Here is a 26,273-nt window from a genome sequence, read left to right on the forward strand (position 1 = left end):
GACCTGACTAACTACCTTTGTCCGTAGGAATAGCATCATATCCATTTCTGATTAGTTTGTATAAATTTCCCTTAAGGAGGTCTACCAATCTAAGATTAAAAAAAATGTGGAAAAGTATCCTTCACATTATAATTTGAAATTATTTTTTGCCATAATTCATGCTAATTGTAACATATTATAATTTTGGAAAAGTCGAATGTCGTATTCTTTATCCAGCGCTCTCATTATCTCACTTTTTAAGATTTTGCGACTTAGTCCAATCTTACTTAATACCGACCATATGAGGCTAACAAAATCGGTTCAAAAAGGCTGACAAAATCGGGTGCTGATAAAATTGGGTCTTCACTGCATATCCATTAGGGTGTCCCAAAATGACATCATGTTAAAAAAGTCATCGGGCTCACTTCTTAAATGAAAGGTTAGGGTATTAGGACCACTTTCTTCTTCGGAGTGAGTTTGCTAAAACGCTTCCTACTGGTGGCGACTTTTGATTTTTTGAAAAATGGGCCGATTTTGGATAAAATTTCAAATTTATGCCTGTTGAAGTGGTCCTGAACTGTCTTAGATATTTTTTCAGCATTTTTTATTTTTTTGGAGATCCAAATGGAGAAGTTTGATCAGTTAGTTTGTACAAATTTTGAATTATAAGAGCGGCAGAGCCATTAAAACTTAGTAAAAAGTGAAATTTTTGGTGCTTTTCAGTATTTTTTCTTCAAAACTGGGTATCTACAAAATTTTAAAAGTACAGAAAACACTTTATATAGTTGGGCCGAATTTAGGGGCGTAATTTTGCTGAAGAACGTGTATAGCTACGGCCAATGGGGTATAAGTTATTTACGTTTTTGTTAAATAATCTTTTGACATTTTATGATATTCATAAAAAATAACACTGTTCTACAAAATAAAACAACTTAAGTGGGCTTAGTCCACATATTATTTTTCGGAAAGTAGAAAGAAAATTATGAAAAATGGCGTTTTTCACTTGTCTCTAGTACATCAGAATCGGTTTTTATGAGCATTTGACGATTTTTTTAAAAAATATTTTCTATATTAATAGCCTCCTAGCGGGCTTGAAAATCACTAAAATTAAACAAATATGTCGAGTTAACGGCAAGTTATGGCGTATATTTGAAGGCTGAATTGATTAACGTACTTACATTTTGTATATAAAGTCTTATTTTCATGTTAGGAACTTTGAAGTGGAGAAAAATGCAGAAGAGTGAGGTGAAAAACTGACATTTACTGTTTAGATCACATAATTCCGATATAGTCAATTTTGGGGCAAATATCATCGAAAAAGTTTTACAACAGAATACAGCGCATCTTCTGACACAATCGTTTTGTTGAAGATGCCTCCTAGAAGTAATTATGGAGAATTAAGTCTTCAAAAAATAATTAGAAACTTGGCGTCATTAGCAAAGTTATTATTTTTATAATTTAAGTTACAAAAAAAATCATCAGCTGCTCATAAAGCCTCGTCCTGACATACTAAAAACGTACAGAAAACGTCATTTTTCATAATTTTCCTTCTATTTTTCGAAAAACAATGTGTGGTCAAAGCACATTTGAACTGATTTAATTTTTGGAACAGAATTATTTTTGATAAATTGCTAAAAATGTCAAAGGTTATCTAACAAAAACCTTAATAACTCATACCCCATTAGCCATAGCTATACACTTTCTTCAGCAAAATTACGCCCCTGAATTCGGCTCAACTATATAAAGTGTTTTCTGTACTTTTAAAATTTTGTAGATACCCAGTTTTGAAGAAAAAATACTGATAAGCACCAAAAATTTCACTTTTTACTAAGTTTTAATGGCCGTAGTGCTCTTATAATTCCAAATTTGTACAAACTAACTAACCAAACTTCTCCGTTTGGATCTCCAGAAAAATAAAAAAATGCTGAAAAAAATCTAAGACAGTTCAGGACCACTTCAACAGGCATAAATTTGAAATTTTATCCAAAATCGGCCCATTTTTCAAAAAATCAAAAGTCGCCACCAGTAGGAAGCGTTTTAGCAAACTGACTCCGAAGAAGAAAGTGGTCCTAATACCCTAACCTTTCATTTAAGAAGTGAGCCCGATGACTTTTTTAACATGATGTCATTTTGGGACACCCTAATATCCATATTCGCTGCATTTGTGTATGTTTCGTAGACTTCCAAAAAATCATGCTGTTGACTTAACTCAAAGCTTGTCGAATGTAAACAAATATCTTTTCGGTACCAAGGTAGTAATATAACAAGAATAAAACAACTAGTAGATGATTCAGATCTCTGGTCAACGCAGGACAGCCCTTGCTGCTTAATAAGATTCAAATCCGGAAGTTGAACGAAAAACTTCCTTTATGTTTGAGTGTGATGTTGAATTAGCTAAATAACGGATAACAAGGGTTATTTGCTGTTTCACATGCAAATTCTATGACTAATTTATTTATAGGTTTTGTGCTCTCCTCGAGCAAATATGATTCTAGACAATTTTCTCCTTAGTGGAGCAAAAACAGTCAATGAACACTAAATAAAACAGAACAAATAGTTTTTACCTAAATTTATATGCACTAAGTTAAAATACACCATGATGTTTCATCTTATCAGAATAATGCCGATATCTCTAAATATTGTAGAGTCCGACATATCTTAACAACCCGATGACTTTTTACGTCATAGGGAAAACGTGATCTCCTATAAAATATCGGATAGGTAGCTTGCTGTGCTAACATATACTGCACACATCGAAAGTCGTAGATACAAAAAATCCAAAATACAGGCATAGGGAACATGACATCCATAATTAATTCTGGTGTGGTTCGATGAAATGTTCACTTGTCAGTGAGAAGGGTTTACGGTTCACCACATAGGGGAAAGAGATAATGTGGTTTGTATATGTGCCCATGCTGTTTGTGTGTGAATGCTACCGAGAGACATAACTTGTAATGTAACATTACATCGGGTATGACATATAGCGAGGATAGAAGGATAAATGCCAAAAAGGACTTACACAGTCGGGTAGCAAATTATAAACATTCAGTTACCTCTTTAGTAGATAGAAACGTAAGATTCATGTACGTTGGTTTTCACTGGACTGTGACTTTCGTACGTTCATCGATTCAAGCACCTTTATCGGTAGCATCAAATAAAGACATGTTCTCAGGGGAAAAGGATCCCTCATTGTGTATTATTCGCCAACCTTTATGCAAATATAGATGGACTATCTTCGGGACAGAGTAAAACGCTTCATTCGTGGGTGAATAACGTTGATATTATACTAAGTAAATAGATACCAAGACCCAGATAAGTTTCATTTCACCAGGTATCTATTTCAGATAAAACAAAAGCAACTTGGAATTGCTACAAGCCTGACAGAAACATTGTTCTGATGCTAGAGCGGAACTCGGCAGTATGGGGTATCACTTGACAAGAAAAACGCTTTTAATCCACCTAACAGTGTGATGAGACATTTCTTATAACTCTTATCACTCTCTTCGGATATTACATCGTTTGAGAACATTTAGAACTTGATGCTTCGCGATGTTTTTGATAACACATACTACATGGGATAGATCTCAAACCAAATCAATGGGAAAGCGAAAAAATGGCCCATAAACTAGACATACAAACGAATTATTGCTAATGCTCTGTTAATAAAATATCTAAATTCCTTAAGCAATGCATTGTAGTGGGAAAACTGAATTTTCCTAAAGGGGTTATATATTGTACTGAGCCAAAAAAATCGAATTTTTTTTAATCGACTTGAAGTTTATACTTTACTCAAATTTCCAACGTTACTGAGAACTAAGAAATCAACACTTTTTCTTGAGAAAAGCGATACTAGCATTGACACCATTCAAAGAAAATCATCAGTGAAAATTTCCAGACTTGGTTTTATTTCCTTTTTAAGAACTATTGTATTTTTTACATCCTAGATTGCATGATTCAGTGATCGAAACCCAAAACTTCATGAAGTATTTAAAATTATTAAATTAAAATTTGTGTTTGCTATTGAAATTGACAAAATGATAGTATCGCCCCTTTGACGATTGTTTACTTTTTCGGTCCCACTTATCAGCATTGAAGTATCGCCCTGACGTTTTTTACAATACCAATTTTACAATTGGGGGTTTGGTGAAAATCGATCTTACTGTCCAAACGGCATAATTCCGAAACCGTAATATTTGAAGTTTTAAAATTATGCAGAATTAATTAACAGAGTTCGTGCCTTTAGCGAATTTGTTGAGACTTTATTGTAGTCATGAATATTAACCTGAGAAAATTCACCATAAATACTTCCTGGACGTTATACCGTCAAAATTATTTTATCAAATGATGCGCTGTTTAATGTTTGTAAAACTCATCGAAGATACTAAACCTCCGAAATTGGTGGTTTCAAAATGATGCTATCTTGATCTTAAATTACTGTTTTTGAATATTTTACCTATACATATAATTGGTCATACAACAAAAATCAAATGCTCATCAAAATCGATCAGAACCTGCTAGAGTCGAATGGAAAGCGTCATTTTTCATAAATTTCTCTCTACATTCGGAAATTGTTATCCTCGTTATTAATCATATTACGTTTTCGTCTCAACTCGACGCATTCCCAAAATAAAAACCTGTTTTAATCCACCTAATGGTGCAATTGTGCTTGTCTCATATGTCCAGACTACGATTCCATGGCTGGTTATGTTCAATACAATGGTGGAAATGAATATTACATGTTCAGTACGATTTGCACATACATACAACGGATCGACAGCCACGATCTTGAGATACTATGTGATACTGAAACATCGCTTGAAACCAGCGGCGGATCAAGGAGAAAGATCCGGGAGATCCAGGTCCTGCCGAAAATTTTCAACTTGTTAAGAAATTTTAAACTAGTTTTAATTTTAAAGTAGCAACCCCTCACTGCATATTCCCTCCGGGCCGGTATGATTGACGATTTTTAGAGTGATTGCATAACCTTTCTATATGAGAAAGGCAAAAATGTACCAAAGTCCAAAAAATCATTTTTTGTCAAACAGCTCAATGTTTCATGCATTTTAAAGTCATTTGGCATCAAAAATACAAATTTGATTTTGAAAATTTTTCATTTCAGTTTATATGGGAATTTGCTGTGTGATTGCACTCTTCAACTCGTAACTCCGGAACCGAAAGTCCCATCAATTAAAAAGTCAATAGCAGCCGATGGGAAGGTTGTAGCATTCATTTGAGACTAACTTTGTGCAAATCGGTCCAGCCATCTCTGAGAAACAGAGGTAACATTTTTACCACATACACATATACATACACACACAGACATTTTCCGATGTCGACGAATTCAGTCGATTGGCATAAATCGGATTGTAAGTGATCTTTCTATGGAAACATAGCAAAAACATGATTTTTGATTGGAGACACCTCTAAACAATGTCCAAATTAAGTCATTTTTGGCGAATGCTTCTAAATTCACACATAGAACAAAAATCTGAGCTCAGAGAATTTTCCATCAAAACTGGGTTGATTTCCCCACCCAATGTGGCTCTTACTTTGTCACTAAATGACACGCTGCCAGGCCTTCAAGCTGTGGCCTTGTTTTCCGGAGTGACAAGAATTTCACCACAACTCCGGAACCGGAAGTCCCATCAATTAAAAAGTCAATAGCAGCCGATGGGAAGGTTGTAGCATTCATTTTAGACTAACTTTGTGCAAATCGGTCCAGCCATCTCTGAGAAACAGAGGTAACATTTTTACCACATACACATATACATACACACACAGACATTTTCCGATGTCGACGAATTCAGTCGATTGGCATATGACACTCGGCCCTCCGGATCGGGATTAGATTGACGAATTTTAGAGTGAATGAGAAAGGCAAAAATATTTTTAGCAAATGTTGAAAGTTATGCATTTTTTTGGTGAGCAGTTCTATGTTTCATAGACGTTAAATCAATTTTAACTTCGCTTCCCATTAAATAAAGACCCTTATTACAGTACATCTCTACAAAAACGAGCTCAATTTGAAAATAAATCTGAGGATTATGATTGATTACAGAACTCTGGAATTTTCTATTGGAATGTTTTCAGGCAGGAATTTGATATTGATGCAATTAGACAACTGTGAAATCAAGACCAATAGATCAGTTACATATCAGGATCACATTCCGACAATTTATCAAAAGTCCTCATGATGTTTACAACAACAGGTTATCAATCTACGGATCAGATAATTGTAATTGTAAAATTGAATTAAATCAGTCTGCATCAATAAATTTTCAACTTCAATCCAATATTTTTTTGGGTGTGATGGAGGGCGGGGGGGGGGGGTTGTATGGTGATAAACCCCAAAACCTTCTCTTGGCTACGCCGTTGTTTGTAGTTATTTATTTCGCTTTTCATTTTCCGATATGTTTCAGATCGATCCGATGGTCATAAGCTAGAAAAATTGCAGTCAGAAGGTTCGCACAAATGAACATTTTTGCACTGATAAGTTATCAAGTTATGTTCGGTGATTATTTCTAGCGGTTGTAGATAGAAAAATGAAATACAAAATTCGTTTTATCGTAATAATGTTTGGCTTATTTCAATGGATTATTACTATATTGAACAATAAATAGGCGACAAAAGGTAATCCACAAACAACAATCCATAACTTTTAAAGTATTCAAAATAGATATTTAAAGTCTTCAGTAAAGTTATTCGCAAAAGTAAGAGCTACAAATTTGCTGAAGATGTCATTTCGATATAATCACTTCCAAGAAAATTTGTGAAAATATCGCACTCATAGGGGGATTAATCAGTAAAAGCACAATATCAAAAGAAAGGGCATATTACCTCCATTAAATTCTCCGAAGATACTATTGACCCAAAATAAGCCGTTTTGGCGTTAATAATAGATTACATGTTTTTGGTCATATTTCTGGCAATGGGAAATGATAAAAATCTTTCGTCCGCATTTAATTATAAATATCTCTTTTGATAATAGTCTGATTTCAACAATCTATAGCTTGTTCGAAAGGTATTCGTTAAAGCTGTTTAAAAACATATATATTGTTAATCTGTATTGTCAATTTCGGCAGATAATTCAAAAAAACTGCAAAAAACGCCATTTTTACGCATTCAAACATTAATATCTTAAAAACTAAACATCAGAATCAAAAACAAATTAATAGCGTTCATACTGTTTTTTAGTTCTTTCATTTAAAATTGGTTTGGATAAGATCGGTTCAGCCATTGCTGAGAAACACGAATGAGAATTTGTCCGTTACATACACACAGACACACACACACACACACACACACACACACATTGTCCCAAATCGTCGAGCTGAGTCGATTGGTATATAAGACTCGGCCCTCCGGGCCTCGGAAAAAATCTTGAAAGTTTGAGCGAATTCTATACATTTCTTTTATAAGAAATGTAAAAAGGGATTTATTTGCTGCGTGAATGAAATTTCCTCGTGAACTGGAGCGACGGGTAACGAGGAGTGGAAATCCTTACCTTCGGTAAACAATCGAGATCGAAAAGGCTGATTAAATTTTCTGCTTTTTCTTTAGCATTCTTTGCTTTGGAACAAAACAAAAGATTATTTCCCACTAAGAGGACATAAAAGTGGAATTGGAAAAGGTCGGCTACCAGCCCGACTCGTGGTTAAATGGGAAAGCTATCAATTTAAGCTCATGGATATAAATAACTCTAGGATTAACACGTTCAACGCTTGAACGGTTACAGTTTGGGTGATAAAAATAAAAACATCGAGATACTATTTAGAATTCCGTTTCCAATATTATCATAATATTGAGGGCGTTCAAAATTATGATAATATCAGAAAAGGGTTAAAAATACAAACAAAACATAATTTTGATATGCTTATCTGATGGGAAGCCTCATCCAAAACGGAATTCTAAATAGTATCTCGATGTTTTAATTTTTATCTCCTAAACTGTAACCGTTCAAGCGTTGAATGTGTTAATCCTAGAGATATTTATATCCATGAGCTTAAATTTATAGCTTATAGAAGATATCACAGCTAATACTGTATGTTTCCATGAAGACCTTTAAAACTAACTGTAAACCATACATGATCGTAAAAAACGAAATCTCTTTTCCGATATTTTTTTGTGATTCACAACAGTAAGAGTATAGCTTTTGTATGTACATTCACTCTCATCTTCAATCAGCGGCCCATGATCTTTCGTAACAGAGTTGTGTTATCTATTATCTGTAATGAACCACTCGGAACCAAAACAACATCCAAAAATAACAGAGTACAAATTTCGGATGGCGATGCAAATGATTAAGATTTACAGTAATCTTCAGCAAAGTTGTTTCTTATTATTTTTCCTATAACTTTGATGAAAACATTTTTTTTTTTATTTCGATAAATGTCCAAACAAAATTTGATTCTCAACTTTAGGGAGAATAATCTCTAAACTAATATTTCTAAAAAATGAGAAATATTTTATAGACAAACTTAACTGAAAACACAATAGCTTGAAAATCGTTTTTGCGTGGTCTACCAATTTCGATCACGTTTTTGGCTGTTTGGCAATACTGTGCATTATATTTTTGGAGCATTTTTTATCTTTAGTTTCTGGATCTTTCGATTTTTGAGGTTTTGGATCTCTGGAATTTTTAACCATTGGACCCTTCAATCTTCGATCATCTGAATCTATTCGTGTTAGGACACATTCTTTCGTGACGTTACAACGATTTGACGATTCATCATTCCATAAATATGTTGTAACTTTATCAAATGAACGCCCACATCAAAACTTGTTACAGATTCGGATATTAGACAAAATTTCACTAAAGATTCAATAAACATAAACAATATACTGGAAGAGGATTGTTTTATAACTGATAATGTAACGTGACGTTACAACGCGTCACAAATTAGAACTTTCAACGTATTTCCATAAAAGTCAAAATATCTGCTCTATAAGATTTTTAACAAGAACAAATCTTCTATGATGTATTTCTAAATAACAGACGCACAACTAGGCGTCATTAAATATATTTTTTTATTGTTTTGTTTCCTATTAAGCATCTTTTAACTTTCGTGACGTTACAACGCTCCTTTCTCAAACAAGCGATATCTCATTGCGTTGTAACGTCACGAAAATCTTCAACTTTTCTATACCTTTGTAAGCTACGCTGGTGCTATTGTTTTGAGTAAAATTTTAAATATTTATTACATTTAGCCATTTTAATAAAAAAATTACTCGAATAACAATATGGGGTTATCGAAAAATCTCGCTACAGTTTATGTTTTTAATTGTAGCAGAAATAATTGATTAAACCAAGAATTTTTGTTTCATATCTGTTGTGGATAAATTAGAGTCAATTGACATATTTATTTATTTGAAACGGCTCAATATGGTAGTTTAACGGAGCCAGAATAGCAGCTTTTATCACATATTTCACAACAAAACTAAACTGGCAGTATTGCTTTGTTTAATTTGGTAAGGAATCAAGTTCCCGATCCGAGTTTATAGTATGATATTTGTATTGTTGGGCTTAAGCAAGTGGACAAAGCGAGCACAATTTAAGCACCAGACAATCGTCAGTGCTAAGTATACTGAAATATTGTATAAATTATAGTTGCAAAGATTCAGAGAAAAAGAACACGTCACATCGCCGTGATGTTGCGAAAGAATTACAAAGAATTAGAATTACATCCAATCGTCAATTCGACGGGTTTTTAAAAGTCTGCAAACACCAATAAACACTCCCTCATCTATCTTTTTGGGCTCATTTGAGATGAGCTAAAGCCTTTTTATCCGACTCTAAGCAATTGAGACGATTTAGGGCGGTCACCCAGATAGGTCTCTGAAGACTCAATTAGGTTTTAACAACCTCTCGTAAATTCGAATAGATACCCGTCAATATTGGATTTAATACCTCAGGCATTTCGATAATGTAGCTGCTTCGATGATGTATTTAGGCTTGTAACGGAAGAATTGGTTGAGAACTGACGGCACGTGCGACTACAATGGAGGTTGCGGCGAACCTTAAAACGGGCGTCTCGTCGATGATGGCGAACTACTGGGAGGAAAGAAATATTCAGGGAATGCATTATTATTCATGGCTAAATACTAACCCGAGAACAAAGTTCGAAAATTCCCTCACAACCTTCCATCGCTTGTCCTGAACCACGTTGCTGTTAGCGTGATTGCATCGGAACGTATCATGTAACCAGCGTCTAGGAGAGTACAGCATAGGTGGACTTTTAAAGAAATATAATGTGACGTTCTTCAATGGTTTATTGAAAATAACTCCTCCAGTGCATTCAAGTGTTGTAGATCAAATCTTATATAAAATTTTGTTTATTTTCTGAATCTATAATTAGGTTTGATGAAGGAGTTCATTTGAAAAAGTTATAACAGATTTATAGAATTAACCCTTTCATGCCCAACTTTTTTCTAGTGCATGTAGGGTTTCAAAACTTTTTTTTTCTTGAAAACGGTGGCGTCAAGAAACACGAAAAGCCTACTTTCATAAAGATAGGTGCTTCCATGGCAGTGCTAGAAGCTGATCAATTTTCACCTTCTAATGCTCAATACAATTCTCCTAGAATAATTACAATAGTCCAATTACGTGGAAAACGTAGTCAACGTCAGTCTAATTTGATAAGTTTTAACAGTTTTCAATAATATTGCACCATAATGAAGGTATATGAAAAAATCATTTTACGTCGTCAACGTAAACTGTCCCTGGCAGCACTGGTCCATCGGAATCCAATCAGACTAATTGCAATAACTTCAGTTCTAGAGCTGATCCTTGTAATTGTTAGTACTCAAATGAAAGGCAATAATCACATTATTGAGCCTTACTTGTTTTTGTGAGCAAATCTCGTCTCAATCAGAAGTTATAGCTGTTTAAAAACGTTGTTGCCCACAAACAACATGGGCATGAATGGGTTAAGGTTGGTCAAATCGTTGTAACTTCACGAAAGAATGTGTCGATGGTATATAGCCCTTAAGCACTTAAGGATATACATTCTGAATTTATGAATATCACGCTAGTATAATTTCCTGTTTACGAAACAACTTGAAAGCATTTAAATAAACCATGCGTAGAAAAATTTGGCACTATATCTGATAAATCATTCAAGCGTCTGATAAAAGTTGAATTACGTGACGTTACAACGCAAAATGTTTCCTGTTCTAACTTTAGTTCCGCATATCCAATAAAAGAAATTATAAGCTTTTAAGAAAAGTGTTTTTGATTGCAAACAGAATCCGGAATATAAATTTGAACAAAATTTTAGTTTTTTAATAAAATTAAAAAATGGGCATTTTTCGTGACGTTACAACGCAGAAACAATCAAAACTTCTATTAGTTCAAAAAGTATCAGTGGTCAAATTAAGAAAAAAATCTTTCTAGTTTTACTGTTCTACACTCAATAACGAACAAATTCTTTTAAACAGATAAAAATTTCAATAATAGTTTCATGAAATAGAACTTTTCTTAGAAGTCAATAATTCAGGAGCCATTTTCCGTGAAATTCAACTTACTTTTCTATATAACTTTCAACTTTTTGTCGAAATGTCAACCATAACTTTTCAATGGTTTAAACACTACCGAATCTAGGAAAAAAATTTGTGATACCAAAATAAGACAAAACAAAAACGTCATTCAGGTGTACAAGCCCGCAAAATGTGTCTTAGAAGTTTTTGTGTTTGGAATTTTTAGATATCTTTATTCTTGGACCTTTATATGTTATATCTTGGGATATCGGGTTTGTTGAAAATTTAAGTCTAGGATTCACAATTCTATGGGTATTTGATTCTATTGCATGTTTTGAGTATGGAATCTTTGGATCATTGGATTTTAGGATCTTTCGATTTTTGGGGCTTCCTATCGCTGGAAACTATGGCAACAAAACGGTCTGATTTTAGCACCTTCTTTGTGTTACAGCTAAATTATATAGGCCGGAGTATCAAAAGAAATGCTTTATTGATAGAATTAAATTAAATTAATTAGTTGAATTATTACGATGTTTTTTTTTACTTCGGTTTAAAATATATAAATCATTCATAACTATTAACATTGGCCCATTAGACCGACATAATCTATTTTTATGCTAGTTGAAAAGTTTTCCCTGTCTCTCAGAATCTTTTATGGACCAACACAATAATAAACTCAATTTTTGCAGATTTTGATATTTTTTTTGCGAAAAAACTGACCTGCGAAAAATTCTGCAAAAAAATTATTATTAGTTCAATGTTTGAAATACAAGCAAAAAAATTAGATCTCTAGGACTTTTAGTTCAGACATAGCCGAACTTATTGCACAAAAACGAGATTTTCGAGTTTTAATTGTTTATAACTAATAAGTAATTAACAAGTTCACATAATTTATTGTACTAGTTGTACTTCTTACATACCTATAAGTTGATTAAAAGAAAGAATTCGTATTTATTCGCCAACGCTAACTAGAATTCCAATAAGAATTTAGGAGAAGAATGCGTCGTAAAGGGTTAATAACCTATTACCTAAAATTTAAGTTGTTCACAGGAAAATATAATATAAAATAATATAACTGGATTAAAATTTATTGATTTTCGACTGGATTATTGTAATCTAGGATTTTTCAACGGCTTTTTGCAGTCATTAGTGGATTAAAACGACTTGTTTGCTTTTTAATCCCAACGTTTCGACATCTTGTTGCGCCTTCATCAGGGGAGACTGTATCGCGGATTGTACTGGAATAGTTTAATAAGCAAGAAGAATACCTTCAATTCATCGCAGAAATCGAACAGAACAGCCGACTACCCTATGTTAACATGGTAGTTGTTCGAAGGGCAGATCAATCACTCAGAACTTCTAAACCCACATCATCTGGCCGATTACTCAGTTTCCACTCATTTCATTAGCTCAGATACAAAATCAAACTACATCAATTGAGTGTGTGCCTTGTCAACAAATCATGACCTAGAAGCACTGAAAAGAATTATTTTTCAAAACCTAGAAGCAAACGACTACTTCACAACTCGCATCAGGATTTTGCAACAGTATTGTATCTATGCGGTTAGCACTAAAGTAGTGTAAAACGAAATCAATTAAACCGATAAAACGCCGAAAATAAACTTTGTAAAATTAGCTTCCGAAAACAGGTGCAATTAGCAGATAGGGTTGCCAACTTCTTATATTAATAAACAGCAAAGGAATAGCACATCGATCCTCTTCGTATTCACCACCTGCTACATTAGCCCCACCAAACGGTGATCCAGAAACCTTACTAAACACTACCTACCGATCCATAGTAAACATTAACGAACTGGTACAACGCATCATCAGCATCTTCAAACACGACTATAGCACCGTAAGATTATCCAGCGGACAGATATTTACCGTAGGATCACTTCTTAGCAAAGTTAAAGACCCCTTTTATACCTTGCCGAAACATAATGTGGTCTACAAGATCCCCTGTTATAGCTGCCCGAATGTGTATATAGGCATGACAAAGAACTAGTTAAAAAGCAGATTATCCGGCCACAAGTCAAATGTAAACCAACTCGAACATGGGTGACAAGATCAGTCCACCACAACAGATAACCGTGTTGCCTCTCCCAGAAACAAAACAGCGTTAATAGAACATTGCATAGAACATCAGCACAGGTTCGCATTTAAAAGAAACCACAATAGTAGATTGCACAAACAATCGCTCAGTTGTAGACAATGTTAGCATCATATACGCTGCTATATTGCACACCACAATTTATTTTTCGCCCACTAAAAGTCCGCTGTGCACCATAACCATTTGAAACGTTTCCACACCAGCACTGCATAATTTCACCTTCTCGATCATATTGATCAATCATAGCAAAAGAATATTTAACCAAATGTGTAAATTCACCGTAATCGTAGTAAGTTCAGATTTAGTTTAAATAGCTCACCAAATTTAATCTGTACTATTTGTAGCGTATGTATAAAAAGCAAAATCCAAGGGGTGAGTCGCTTAGAACAATGTGCCATACACACTATATCACACTATATACACACTATATCACACTATATATCCCTATATTATACACACTATATCACACTATATACACACTATATCACACTATATATCCCTATATTTCGACTATCCACGTACATGACAGTGATATTAACGAGGAACAATAATCAGTTTTTTGTAAGTTCTTGTAATATGTAATTGTAATTTTTAAACGTTAAATTCGTCTATCTATATTATTCCGCAATATAATCTCCCCTGAAGAAGGCACAAACAACGCGTCGAAACGTCGGGATTTGAAAACAAGCAAGTCTTTTTAACATATTAAGGACTGCAAAAAGCCGTTGAAAAATCCTAGATAAAATAACTGTTTAGAAGAGAATTGGGGTTTTGTTTCTATAATTTTGACGGATAATTGCTATAACTTTCAGTTTAGACAGGTATTTCTCACAAATACTAGTATTATAAGGGTGCAGCAGTGTATTAGGAGATTGAAAACACTATTGTCTTTCTCTAGACAAACCCAATCCAGGTGCCGTGTAGTATCCAGCGGATGATGCAAAAGTTATCCACTGTGTTTCTGCTTCCAATTTCATAAGAGCAGCTTTATCTGCTTTTCTTCTTATTCAATCTACTCCTTTTGGCTTAAATCACACTAGTAGTTCCTATCCAGTCAGCGCACTTTAAAACTGTTCTGCTATTTTCTTCGAGTGGATTCTTCTATGCATTCTCACTTATCCTTACAGGTATTCACAGTTGTGCACTTCACCAGCTTCAATTTCGGTCACATATTCTAAGAAATTACGAGCGAATTGATATTTTTTCCACACATTTTAACTATATCTTGACATTCGTGATTTTGTGCAACTTTAGATTTTAATATAATTATAATAATGAATTAATCAATAATAATTAGAAATATTTTATATGTTATCGTGTCCTGGAAAAAAGTAGAATGAAATGTCTACCAAATTTACAAAATCCAAATCAGATTTCCTTAGACCCGAATCATTTTTAAACCGCTGAAAGGTAAATCTAAGATAAGTTGATTTTTATGGTTTTCTTGGCGATATGGTTGCTCAACTTGCCAAATGCCCCATTCCGTTTATACTACCAGGAAACTAAATGCAACACAATTCTCATGGGCATTGACCTCAAAGAGTAGGTTGCGTACAGTTGAAGTAGTGCAACCATCAATCATAACACTTATCCTAGGTCAGATGATGTGTGTTGCTCGTACAAGCTCACATCGAAGATGTATAGGTGCTGGTCGTTGAATTCGTGTTTTCAAAACCACCAAGCACCGGCAATAAATATCTTAATAGCCCATGTGCTGATTTATGATATCGTCCCCGCGATATAAATTTGTGCAATAGCAGTACCGCACACAAACGCTGACCTCAAACTGCCGCCAGTGCAATTAAACAATCAACACCCCAAATCCTCGCTTACCTGCGTCTAATTTAAATTACCACCGTAGTTTGACAAACATTTCTGTGGTCTCCTTTTTCGATTGAATTTTGCGTGCTTTGAAAGAAAAGTTTACTGTGATGTTTAAATATCAAACACCAACCTTTATAATTAACACATATCAAAATTTCAAACATTCGGAAAATGCTTAGGCTTCGCTTTACAAAACTCATCCGACTGATCCCAAATATTCCGCGGTCATTCAGGTTGGAATACTGTCAAAAAACCACGCTTCACCGAAGCGAATGATACTAAATCAATTCTCCACCCCCTCTTTATTGGTTCCAGTTTCACCGATCAATCAATGTTGTATTGCTCTGTGTCTGACAGTGAGAAGTACGAGTATTACAATCCATCTATCAGCACTCTAGTTAGCACAAGCTATAGCACGTGCTGCACCACAATCCTGGAGCTGCCGGGTGTATTTTTGTGTTCTAGTACCCCCCCCCCCCCTCTAATACGTGAAGCATTTACCACTGCAGCTGCCCGATAATCCATTTCAGCGCTTTATGACCACCACGGAGCGGCCTGTCTAACCCACATACCCATACCACTGAGCCTCATCGTGCCATCGTTGAACGAATTTTGTTTGATGGTTAAACATGACTTGGACAGAAATCGATGAAACCAAAATCATTGATCGGCGCTATGTTATGGTACATGTGATGGGCGCACCGAAAAAAAAATTGCAGGTTCGATGGCTATGAAAAATGTGATATGATTAATTGAAATACCATTGTTGAGCAAAACAAAATCGCTGCAATGTTCACCGATGGAAAAAAAAAACTAACATGAACGAGTGGGTACGAGTATTTGTATCAGTGCAAACTGGCAAGGACAAAGTGGTCATGATCCAAATGCCGATTTAGTTGATGATTTGCTAGCACAAGGCATCCGCTGAGCTTCGTCGGTGGAAGTGACACATTGTAGTGGGAATACGTCAAATCAAATAACGATGTGTGATATAGCGTAGTTGGCAAGGTTCTAACTTGATACACAATCGTGTTTTGCTTTTCTCACACAGAAAGGTTATGTCATCACTCTAAGAATTGGCAACATTATCCCGGAGATCGGAAAATGTCTGTGTGCATTTTTTTTTTGAGTTGGTGGTAAAGCTTTTACGCCTTTTACGCTCAGTAATTTGACCATAGTAGCGAATTCATCCATCGTGTGTCAGAGTGAGGGATTCTGAACAGATAACTCTGAACCCTACTTCTTTAACCTCCACCAAGAAATCCGACATTTGCCTTATCCTCCCGGATTTCATTCGAAAGGAGTACTTGGGGGGAGGGGTTTGTGCTCATGCACTTCGTTTGAATCCAGGTCTAGCTGGTCGTGCTAGTTCGCTCCTCTCATCACCGCCATATCAGTCCTGCACTGCACGGCATGATACAGTACATGCTCTCCTCTCTGCGTTGTCCAGTTGGATGTCGTGGTCGATCCAGTGACCCAGATTTCAGGTGGACGGTTTTTTCCGGTTCACTGGTGCCTCGACGACCCTGTATTGGTTGTATGTACGTTCTGCGCCTTTCGGCGTAGTATCCAACGGTGGAGAGCCTACATTAGCGGACAGTTCCCTGACGAAAGAATGCCTCCCGAAACGGTTGACGGACGCGTTGTTCGATGCTGTCCAGCAGAGGGCCGAGGTCTGTCGAGCGATTCGAGGTGGAGGATTGCGTCCCATTCACTGGTGCCGGCGATTCGCTACGGGCTACTCGAAATAATCCCCGACGACGGATCTTTGATACTCCTACGATAAGTTCCCCGGCAGTGGAAGATCTCGCGAAACCGATGCTACTCGGGCAGAATCCTAGCTCAGTCCTGCGATTCTGGATGGAGGGTGACTTCCAGTTCATAGGCGCCCCGAAGACCACTTACCGGTGCTACTTCACGAATCACGATCTACTCAAACTAGTCCCCGGTGGTGGGCCTAGTCTACTCCAATGGAGAAGTAACTCGACGTCGAAAGTTCTCTCGAAACCGTTATCTCGATGCTGGTTGGTTAGGTACCGAGGTCAGTCCTGCGATTCCGGGTGAAGAATGACATCCGGTTCTCAGGTGCTCCGACAACTTATCTTCGATGATACGTGCACTCACTCTAGTCACGGGCGGTGACTCTAGCCTACTTCGCTTGACGCCGCTAGTCTTCATTATCTCTCATCAGCAGACTGATTTGTCGTGTGCCAAGGTCAGTCAGACGATTCCGGTGAGAGTGTGACTTCCGGTTCATCGATGCATAGATGATCCGGAGCCCTGTACTGTTACGTTGCTGATCGTTGCTCCTCTCTCCATCTTCGTTGCAATATTGACATGATCCGAACGATTGTTCTGTTGGCCGCGTCCCATTTTTCTTCGTCCGCATACATTCTTTGGACAATATTGTTCATGTTGACCTCCTCACCGACAATAATTTTCATTTCGTTTGGCTCGTGCATGAATCGCTGGCATTTGAAGACCACGTTCTCGGGCGATTTCTCTCCATCACCGCACGCTATGCAGAACGGCGATCTCGTGTGGCCGAACCTGTTCAAATACTTCTTGAAACAGCCATGACCAGACACGTCATGTGGAATTTCACTCCATCGTGCGCTCTGTTCACCCACAACGAAAGGCATGGAATTAGTCGATGGGTCCATCTACCATTTACAGCGTTATCCCACTGATGTTGCCAATTGCTTATGGTATCAACTTAGTCTCGTTTACAGACTCCTTGATATCTTCTTCGAGTAAAAGGTTTATAGGCATCGTTCCAGCTATCGCGTAGGCTGCATCTGGCGAGATAATTCGATACGCACCAGACGCCCGCATAGCCATCAGCCTAAACGTGCTATCCAGCCGAGATGGGTTTCCCTTCGTTTTGCAGTGCCATGCAGATCTTGCGTATCTGGGCACCGATGTGAAAACACTCCCCAGTAGTCGCTTTTTACTGCTGCTGATCGCCGCATTGTTGGGCATGATCCGAGATAGTGCCAAGATCAGTTGTACGGCCCTCTCGTATGCGTGGTCGATGTGACTACTAAAGCTTAGCCGATCATCTATCATCCCGTCCAGTTGTCTAACTTCCCGTTTTCAAGTTGATGACACCCTCTTCGACCGAATCTCTCACCTGTGGCACTGCCTTTCGCTTACTGATCAAAGCCATCTCGGTTTTGTGATGAGCTAACGTCAGCTTCTGCTCGCGCATCCAGTCTTCCACAACATCTATCGCCTCTGTTACGAGTACTTCTACCCTCTCTAGTGATTAACCGATCACTAGGAGCACCACGTCGTCCGCAAAACCTACAATTTTCATACCCTTTGGGAGGCTCAGCTTCAGCAATCCGTCGTACGTAACATTCCAAAGCGTTGGACCAAGTATGAAACCCCGTGTAACCCCGCTTGAACGGTTACACCTCTTTTTCCGGCGTCAGTTTCGCAGATTAGTTACTGGTTCTGAAAAGATCTCCTATAGAATCCTACAGAGGTACTCGGAAACCCTCAGTCTTTGCAGCGAATCGGCGATTGCAGCCCAACTAACGCTGTAGTAGCCACATTTAATTCTCTAGCTGGATTGAAAAAAAATCGAATTTTCGAAAAATTCTGTACCAAAATCTGCACCAACAAAAAGTTAATAAATTCGTTTAATTAATTGGATAATAATGTTTGGCTAACTCTGTCCCATAACATTTTGTTAGCTGGCCGATTGATTTGTCTGTCAACTTTCTCTTTCCTTTCCCACCGATACCTTTGTGTTCTTTCTTCAGTTTTCGTAATCTCGTTCCCATACGCTTCTCAACATGTCCGACACATTCTTTCTTCCGGACGACAATCTCTTCCTAAAAAAGAAGCCATTCACAGACGCTCACATATGCATAAACCCTTTGGAATGGACCGGTGGATTCTTTAAACAATGATTTTTCCATAGACAAGCACCATCGTGGTGCGCCGCGCTTAGTATCTCAGAAACGGCTGAAGATGCGTACCTTTCGGTTCCCTGAAATATAACAAGGACTATGATTTTCACCAAATCCTTTCTGTGGCGGATTCTCAGTAGATTGAAAATAACCAAAAAAAATCGATTTTTTGAAACCGTGAGAGTAGAAGACCCCTTTAAAAATGTCAAATGATAATTTTTTTCCCATTTTTTGTTAACTACCTATTGAGTCGATTTGTTGTCACGGCATTTAATTAGCAAGGGACTGAAAGGTGAAGTATATTTTTCAATATTAAGAGCCATAGTACTTAAAGGAGAGCAAGGAGTTGAAGGTAGAAAGTTTAGAAAAGCGTGGAAAGGGTCATATTAGCAAGCTTAGAGTTTCTTGGCGACTTAACCCTTTGTCTGCTAGCGCAGAAGTCAGGATCTTTTGGCATTAGAAATGCGAATTACCTGAGTCAGCGGCATGTCCGGACGAGCGTACAGTAGCTTTGTGCTTTATGCTGTCGGAACAGACAAAAAGTTAAATCACGGAAAACTTCCACACTAAGCATTTGCAATTTAAAATATTTTATTTGTTTTAAATTCGACAATTTAAAATATTTTATTTGTTTTAAATTCGTTCGACAATTTTACAGAACCGTACAGAATCCGCACCAATTTTTTTTAAACTCTGTACTTTTGTAGATAAATCTGTACTTGTGGTAACATAGGTAGAAGTGCGTTTTAACGTCCAGCGTAACCACTCCGCAATGACGGTTTCCTCTTCTCTTTTGCTTTTGCGCAACCTCCATAGTATCCTCGACCATTCGTATGGCGTCCACCGTGGATCCAACTTTCCGGAAGCTAAACTGCATACTAGATAAGCCATTCTCTCCCTCAGTGTAGGTTATAAGCCTGTTAAGGATTATACTTTCAAGCACCTTGCCAACTGTATCCAACAGGATTATCGGCCTATATACTGAAGGATCTCCCGGAGGCCAGCTTTAGCCGCTTCCAGATATTGGTAACTTCTATCACGTTGAATTTCGTTTGAAATTTCACGTAAAATTTCACGCGAAATGTCATTCGGCCACGCGAATGTTTCTCGAGGAATATCACGTGAAATTTAACGAGAAATTTCACGTGATGTTAAACTCGGAATTTCACTAAAATGTCACGGGAAATTCACTTGAAATTCCACATGATTTTGACGCGAAATTTTAAGGGGAATTTCACGTTGAACTTCACGTGAAATTCCACGCATAACAAGAACATCGCGCGGAATTTCACGTAAAGTTTCTCGAGGAACTTCACTCTAAATTTCACGTGAAAGTTCTCGTAGAATTATACGAGAAATTTCACTTCAATTATACGAGAAATTTCACTTCAAATTTTACGCAGATTTTCGCGCGGAATTTCACAAGGAATTTCAAGTTCAATTTCAGTTGTATTATTTTAGGTATAACTTCACGCGAAAGTCCATGCGGACACACGAATGTTTCACACGGTATTTCACGTGAAATTTAACTCAGAATTTCATGTTACATTTAGCTCAGAATTTCACGTAATATCTTACGGCCCGCCTTAAGTACTGTGTTAGTGGTTGACATTTCCCGTCTCGTCCGCCATTGTAGTGAGTGACTCTGACGGCAAGCTCTTCCGAGCACCCAGCTCTGCAGCTTCAGTAGGATAGTAAGACAAAAATAGTTTAATGAGATGAGATTCTAAAAGATTTTTTTAAATAGTTTTATTTTACAAAAAACAATTATAAATTAGCAAATTTTGGGAACGATCGAAAACTTTGCTTTTTAGCGTACGTCACTTTTAAACATAAATATTATATATATTTTTCGAAAAGGTAGGGAACCTTTTGTACTGTCGATCGGAAAATGATTTCCCGAAATATTGCCCAGCAACTGCAAAAAGTTCTCAAACACAGGGTTTCCGAAAAAAATCTGGAAACCCCCTTTTTCTTAACTTAACACAATTACCTCAAAATTTGAAAACAAATGAATTCAGAATTTCCATTCCAGAACATGTCCAAAGAAGAAATAGTAGAAATTTCGCAAGAAACTTCCGATCTGGTAGGATATGTATGAATGTGGAAGAATTAACATTTCCTAAGTCACTTCTGGAACAAGAAACCATTGAATACACTTCACTATAGACGTGTTTAGATGGTACGAGGGCAACAAATTCGGCAGAACTTGACTCAAGTGAATTTGTGCAATTATTATTCGAAAATTATTGAGTCAGCTGGAGTTATAGAAAGTTCTTATTTCATTCGAACTTAACTTAAGGGAAAATTAATTGCACAAAATTTAAAAAGTAAAAATCTGGCTCTGGTGATGTCTTAAAAATAAATAAATTGTGTCAGATAAGACATCTTTTGATATGACTTTCATTACGGTGATTATGGACCCTACTTCCATTTGTTTAACCTGAAAATAGTTTTGAATCTTTATAAGATAGACCAATTCCGACCTTGACGAAATTTTATAGCTGCTTCTTTGCAACAACTTTGTTGAAGATTCTAAAGTTGTAAAAAGCTCCGGCGTCAAAGCAACATTTCGATTCAATTTGTAGCAAAAAATCAAAATGTTCTATTAAACAATTTATAGAGAAATAATTTATCCGAAACGGTTTAACAAGGATGAAATAAATCGAAGTCAAGAGCGTTAATCAACATTTGAAACGGAGTTAAGTTTAAATGGTTGGTATTTAGAACATGGTTATATTATTGAGCGAAATTGTTCGAAAAGCATAACCAACCAATGTTGCTACTGAATTGTATGTTTATCAACAACTAATCTTATTCCCCAGAGCCCGATAATTAACCGAACGCCACGTGTATGAATAATTATTGCAGCACATCCTGTCTCCAACCAAGACCGGCATCAGCAGGATCACTGTATAAGCCACAATTTAACCGGCTGTCCTTGTCCAATTCCGGCTCCAATCGACCCGGCCATTTACCCCACCATTTCACCAACCAATGTAATAAAACCCCCAAACCCTACAGTTCTCTGCATACGGTACCTACTCAACCATGTTCCATGTCATTGTCACGTCACTGTCAATACAGCGACCTACCTACCCGTAACAGCCAATAAAGCTGCCTTACAGGTAGAGTACCTACTCGCCGCGCCTGGTAGCTGGTGTTTATCAAAGCGACATAAATAAACTCGACGGTAGCCACAGCAACAAGAGGTATGTGAATAAAAAAGTTGATCCTTAGTTTGATCTATAAATCGTGCAAATGACCCCACTGGTTGATAAAAGCCAATATACCTACATTATAGTAAATAGCTTGATACGGTATTACGGTATACTTTCTGGACTTGTTGGTAGGTCTAATATTCGACTGCGTTTAACCAAATAGCTGATTTTCGAATAGCAAATTTATCTTAGTTTAAGTTATTGCCGATCTTTTCTCCGGAAATGTTATCTTCTATCAATTCCTCTAGTGAGAAATATCTATGACCAAAAAAGCTTTCAGGTTCCTAATTTGATGCACGAACTACTTTTGCGCCAAACATCAATCATCAGCTCTACTCCAAAACAGTGCCTCTCAATCAATCTCTATTACCTCGCATTTACTTTCTGGTTTTCATGTCCTCTTTATAAAAAAACGCATCCATCGCCTGATGAAGTGACTCAGGCGGAAGCGGATGATTGACAAACCTTCAACTCAGTGCCGTCTTTGTGCTTCGATACACTGGGCTAGGGTCAAGGGCTCCAGCTTTTTGGGATTTTTTAGACGGGTATACGTACCGCGTAAGAAAAAATCGCGTAAAACCGCCGTAATTCAAAAATCCGCGTGAAAAAACGTGTTAATTCGAACAGCAGCGTAACAAAATAAGTCCTTTAAAATGCAAAAGACTTAGAATATATTTGAACTTTTTTGTGCGCATTTCGCAATTTACGCGCTTCCTATATTTTTATAAATGCAGGAGAAATAGTAGGCGAGGTCTGATTGGACACAGTTCGTTTTGTTTTATCTCGTTAATTTTGCTCCGCGACATTTTGCTGTCAATTTAGAAGTTTATAACGAACAGTTTCGTAATTTAAATGTTCAAAAGTTGATTTGCTGAAAAAGTGAAAGTGTCTTTCGGTAAGAACCGACTCATTTTTGTTATTATATTGGTTCTTAGGAACAGTGTTGTCTCAAGCGACCAGAGTTCATGAGGATTCGACAACGTTCATCCCTAATAAGTGGCATCAAAAACCGACGAATTTTACATTTTGGATAGCGGTGAGATCGTTTCGAATATTTTCTTTGCGTTTTCTTTTTTTATATGACTACCAAATATACTAAATGTATGCAGAATTATATAATCCCTATCCCCCTTTTTTCGCCTTTTTATATCTCCGTCATCTATGAAAACTGTTTCGGTTCCGAACGTTTTCCATAAGTAGATGATAGGACTATTATGAAATAAAAACGCTTGTAAGGACGTTGCCAGGTGTATGGAGTTGAGCGGGTCTACGCCATTAAAGATCATGACGAAGTCTGATATGACAATAAATATGCTCAATTCCACAACTCCATCTACGATTTGTGCAGGTGTTCGTGCTATGCTATGCTATTTCGCAATTTACGCGTTTCCTGCAAAAATATAGGCCTTTTGAATACAAAACATTTAGAAGATTTTTATAAAAATGGAAAGACGGGTCTTAAAGATTTCTAATGGCCCGCACAATATGGGTGTTTGCGGAATGGCATAGACGATTAGATGCCGAAAGTCGATGATTGAAACCTTTTTAAAAAAAACAATATGACGACTTTCGGTTTACCGAAACTCTCTATAAACCAATCATTATGGATATTATCGGAATTGTTTTGGCGAGTGGCTGTTAGAGGTCGATGTTTACCACCATTTGAACCAAACAATTTAAATTAATTTTAAAAGTGACAAACTTATTGTCTACGTTCGCGGTGACAGACAGAACAACGAATCGAATAGGGATTGTACAAGAAAAACTGAAAAAATGTTGATTGGTACTTGTGTCGTATAAAGCAAAAAAATAATGGCAATTGTTTGGATACCTTATAGTAAATGCTTTCTTCTTCGCTTTTTTCACATATGAACGAGTGTGAATTTTCCTATGTTGGAATGGTCCATCTCCCACCTATACACATATTTTGTAGTGTGGAAGGTTTACGAGCAGCTACCTTTAGATAATATTTTTCACTCATGACAGATTCCTTCAATCTTACTTCACTTCCGTGTATGCCCACACTCTTAGAAAAAATGAGAATTACATTTGACGTAAACAATGTAACGACGTATTTTCCCATCCAATAGTAGGATTTTACATGCTATGGTATATAAAATTAAATATTGTGACTCTTTTGATGTAAAACTTAAGCTGAATGACCTAAGAAAAACCGAACAACTCACATTTTTACATGTAATTACATGTAAATTTATGTGGATTGGGACGCTCCTTTTGTGTGCATTTGGCAAGACGTAAAGTTACACGACTTTTTTTTGCTGTGCATCTTTAAATCCAAAGGCCTGTGTTTCAAAAATATATTGTAGGTTTGCTTAAATTCTCTTAGGTTTTTTATTAGTCCGCTAGGCGTATTCTGGTAACGTGTTGAACACACATACATAAAGGTTTCAAAAGTGTATAACTTTTGAACGGATGCTTATGGACTAACAATTTTACCTTCGTTTTGTAGATGAAACCTAGTCCTATTAGAGTAATTGATAGTATAATTACAATTTTTACCGATAGTGAAGTTACACGGGTTCAAAATCAGGCCAAAATTAAATCAAAATCAGCTATAAGTCTTTACACAGCATTCACAGCTATCTGGTCTCTTCAGAAAAGTTGTGTGTTTTATAATGATTTTTAGAATATTGTTAATGTGAAAAATCAGAAATAAAAAAGTTATAAGTAAAAATAGGAAATGAAGGAGTTCACCATAGAGAACTTCTCATAACTCGATTACTATGAGAGACAGAGACAACATGTCTTCTGCAAAATTTATAAAAATACTCTCCTCTACAACTTTGTCGAAGACAGCCAAGCGATATCTCTGTCGGTTCAAAAGTTAAATTTTCTGTAGCCTACTATGATCAATTTAAAAAAAAATATTTCCAAAAGATGGCGCTTTTTACACACACAAACATTGTAGAATATATGAAATCGCTAATATGGACAGTTTTGACTCCAATGAATTAAGTACCTCAAAACGCTGTTTTGAGCCACTGTGCCGCGGTGTCATTTCATTAATTACTCTGATAATTAAAACAAGTGCATTATTTTCAATACGTTACTGAACTGATATCCATTGTAATCAATCGACCATTCAACTTCTCGGAGTTTGTTTATCACATCGTTGTAACAGTCGCATTACCTTGTTTTGGAGAATCTGCATTCGCTTACGCTGTTTCTTGGAAGCTAAGAACAGAATAGAAGCACAGTAATCAAAATGAGGAGCTACAATGATCTTGTAAACAGGTATTTTTGAGTCTAATGTGAGATACCTATTAATCCTACAAAGAACGCCAAAGTTTCTGGCAACTTACCCGATTGTACAGTTAAGGTGCTCATTAAAACTCAGTTTTCCAATGGTACACCAAAATATTTAATATTAACAACTCGTTCAACCATCTCTCTATCTATTACAATCGTTGCATTACTTTCATTCATCTGTTGCGTAGTTACAAGCATATAGTAGGTCTTGGAAATGTTTAGTTTGAGTTTTTTTTTCACTTCAACCAATCACTAAACTGAATCAGCTCAACGTTCATTAGCCTAATGCTATCATCTAAATTATTACCGATACTAGACAAAGCAGTGTCATTGGCAAACAGGTTTATTTTCGCATTTTTCGAAAAAACTACAATGGGCAGCCTATGGGGTTGCATGAACTATAGACGTAGAACTATACTACTTAATGTAAAATATTTATTCTCTTAGTCAATAAATCAAATATATTTCATA

The 26,273-nt window shown here is 36.5% G+C and overlaps 2 protein-coding genes across 14 annotated transcripts in view; one reads left to right on the plus strand and one right to left on the minus strand.

Moving 5' to 3' along the window:
• The window catches only part of LOC131681656 (ubiquitin-conjugating enzyme E2Q-like protein 1), a 205,060-nt gene that overhangs the window by 48,794 nt on the left and 129,993 nt on the right, over positions 1–26,273 (plus strand). The window lies entirely within an intron of this gene.
• On the minus strand, positions 18,095–18,460 carry LOC131679833 (uncharacterized). Its single transcript, XM_058960582.1, has one exon. It carries the CDS (start codon positions 18,458–18,460, stop codon positions 18,095–18,097), a length of 366 nt encoding a protein of 121 aa, XP_058816565.1.

Source organism: Topomyia yanbarensis, chromosome 2 (genome assembly GCF_030247195.1).
Source record: "Topomyia yanbarensis strain Yona2022 chromosome 2, ASM3024719v1, whole genome shotgun sequence".
NCBI classification, from domain to species: Eukaryota; Metazoa; Arthropoda; class Insecta; order Diptera; family Culicidae; genus Topomyia; species Topomyia yanbarensis.

Coding starts and splice junctions, on each gene's coding strand:
- LOC131679833 (XM_058960582.1), bottom strand. CDS start 18,460: ATGATAGATGATCGGCTAAGCTTTAGTAGTCACATCGACCACGCATAC.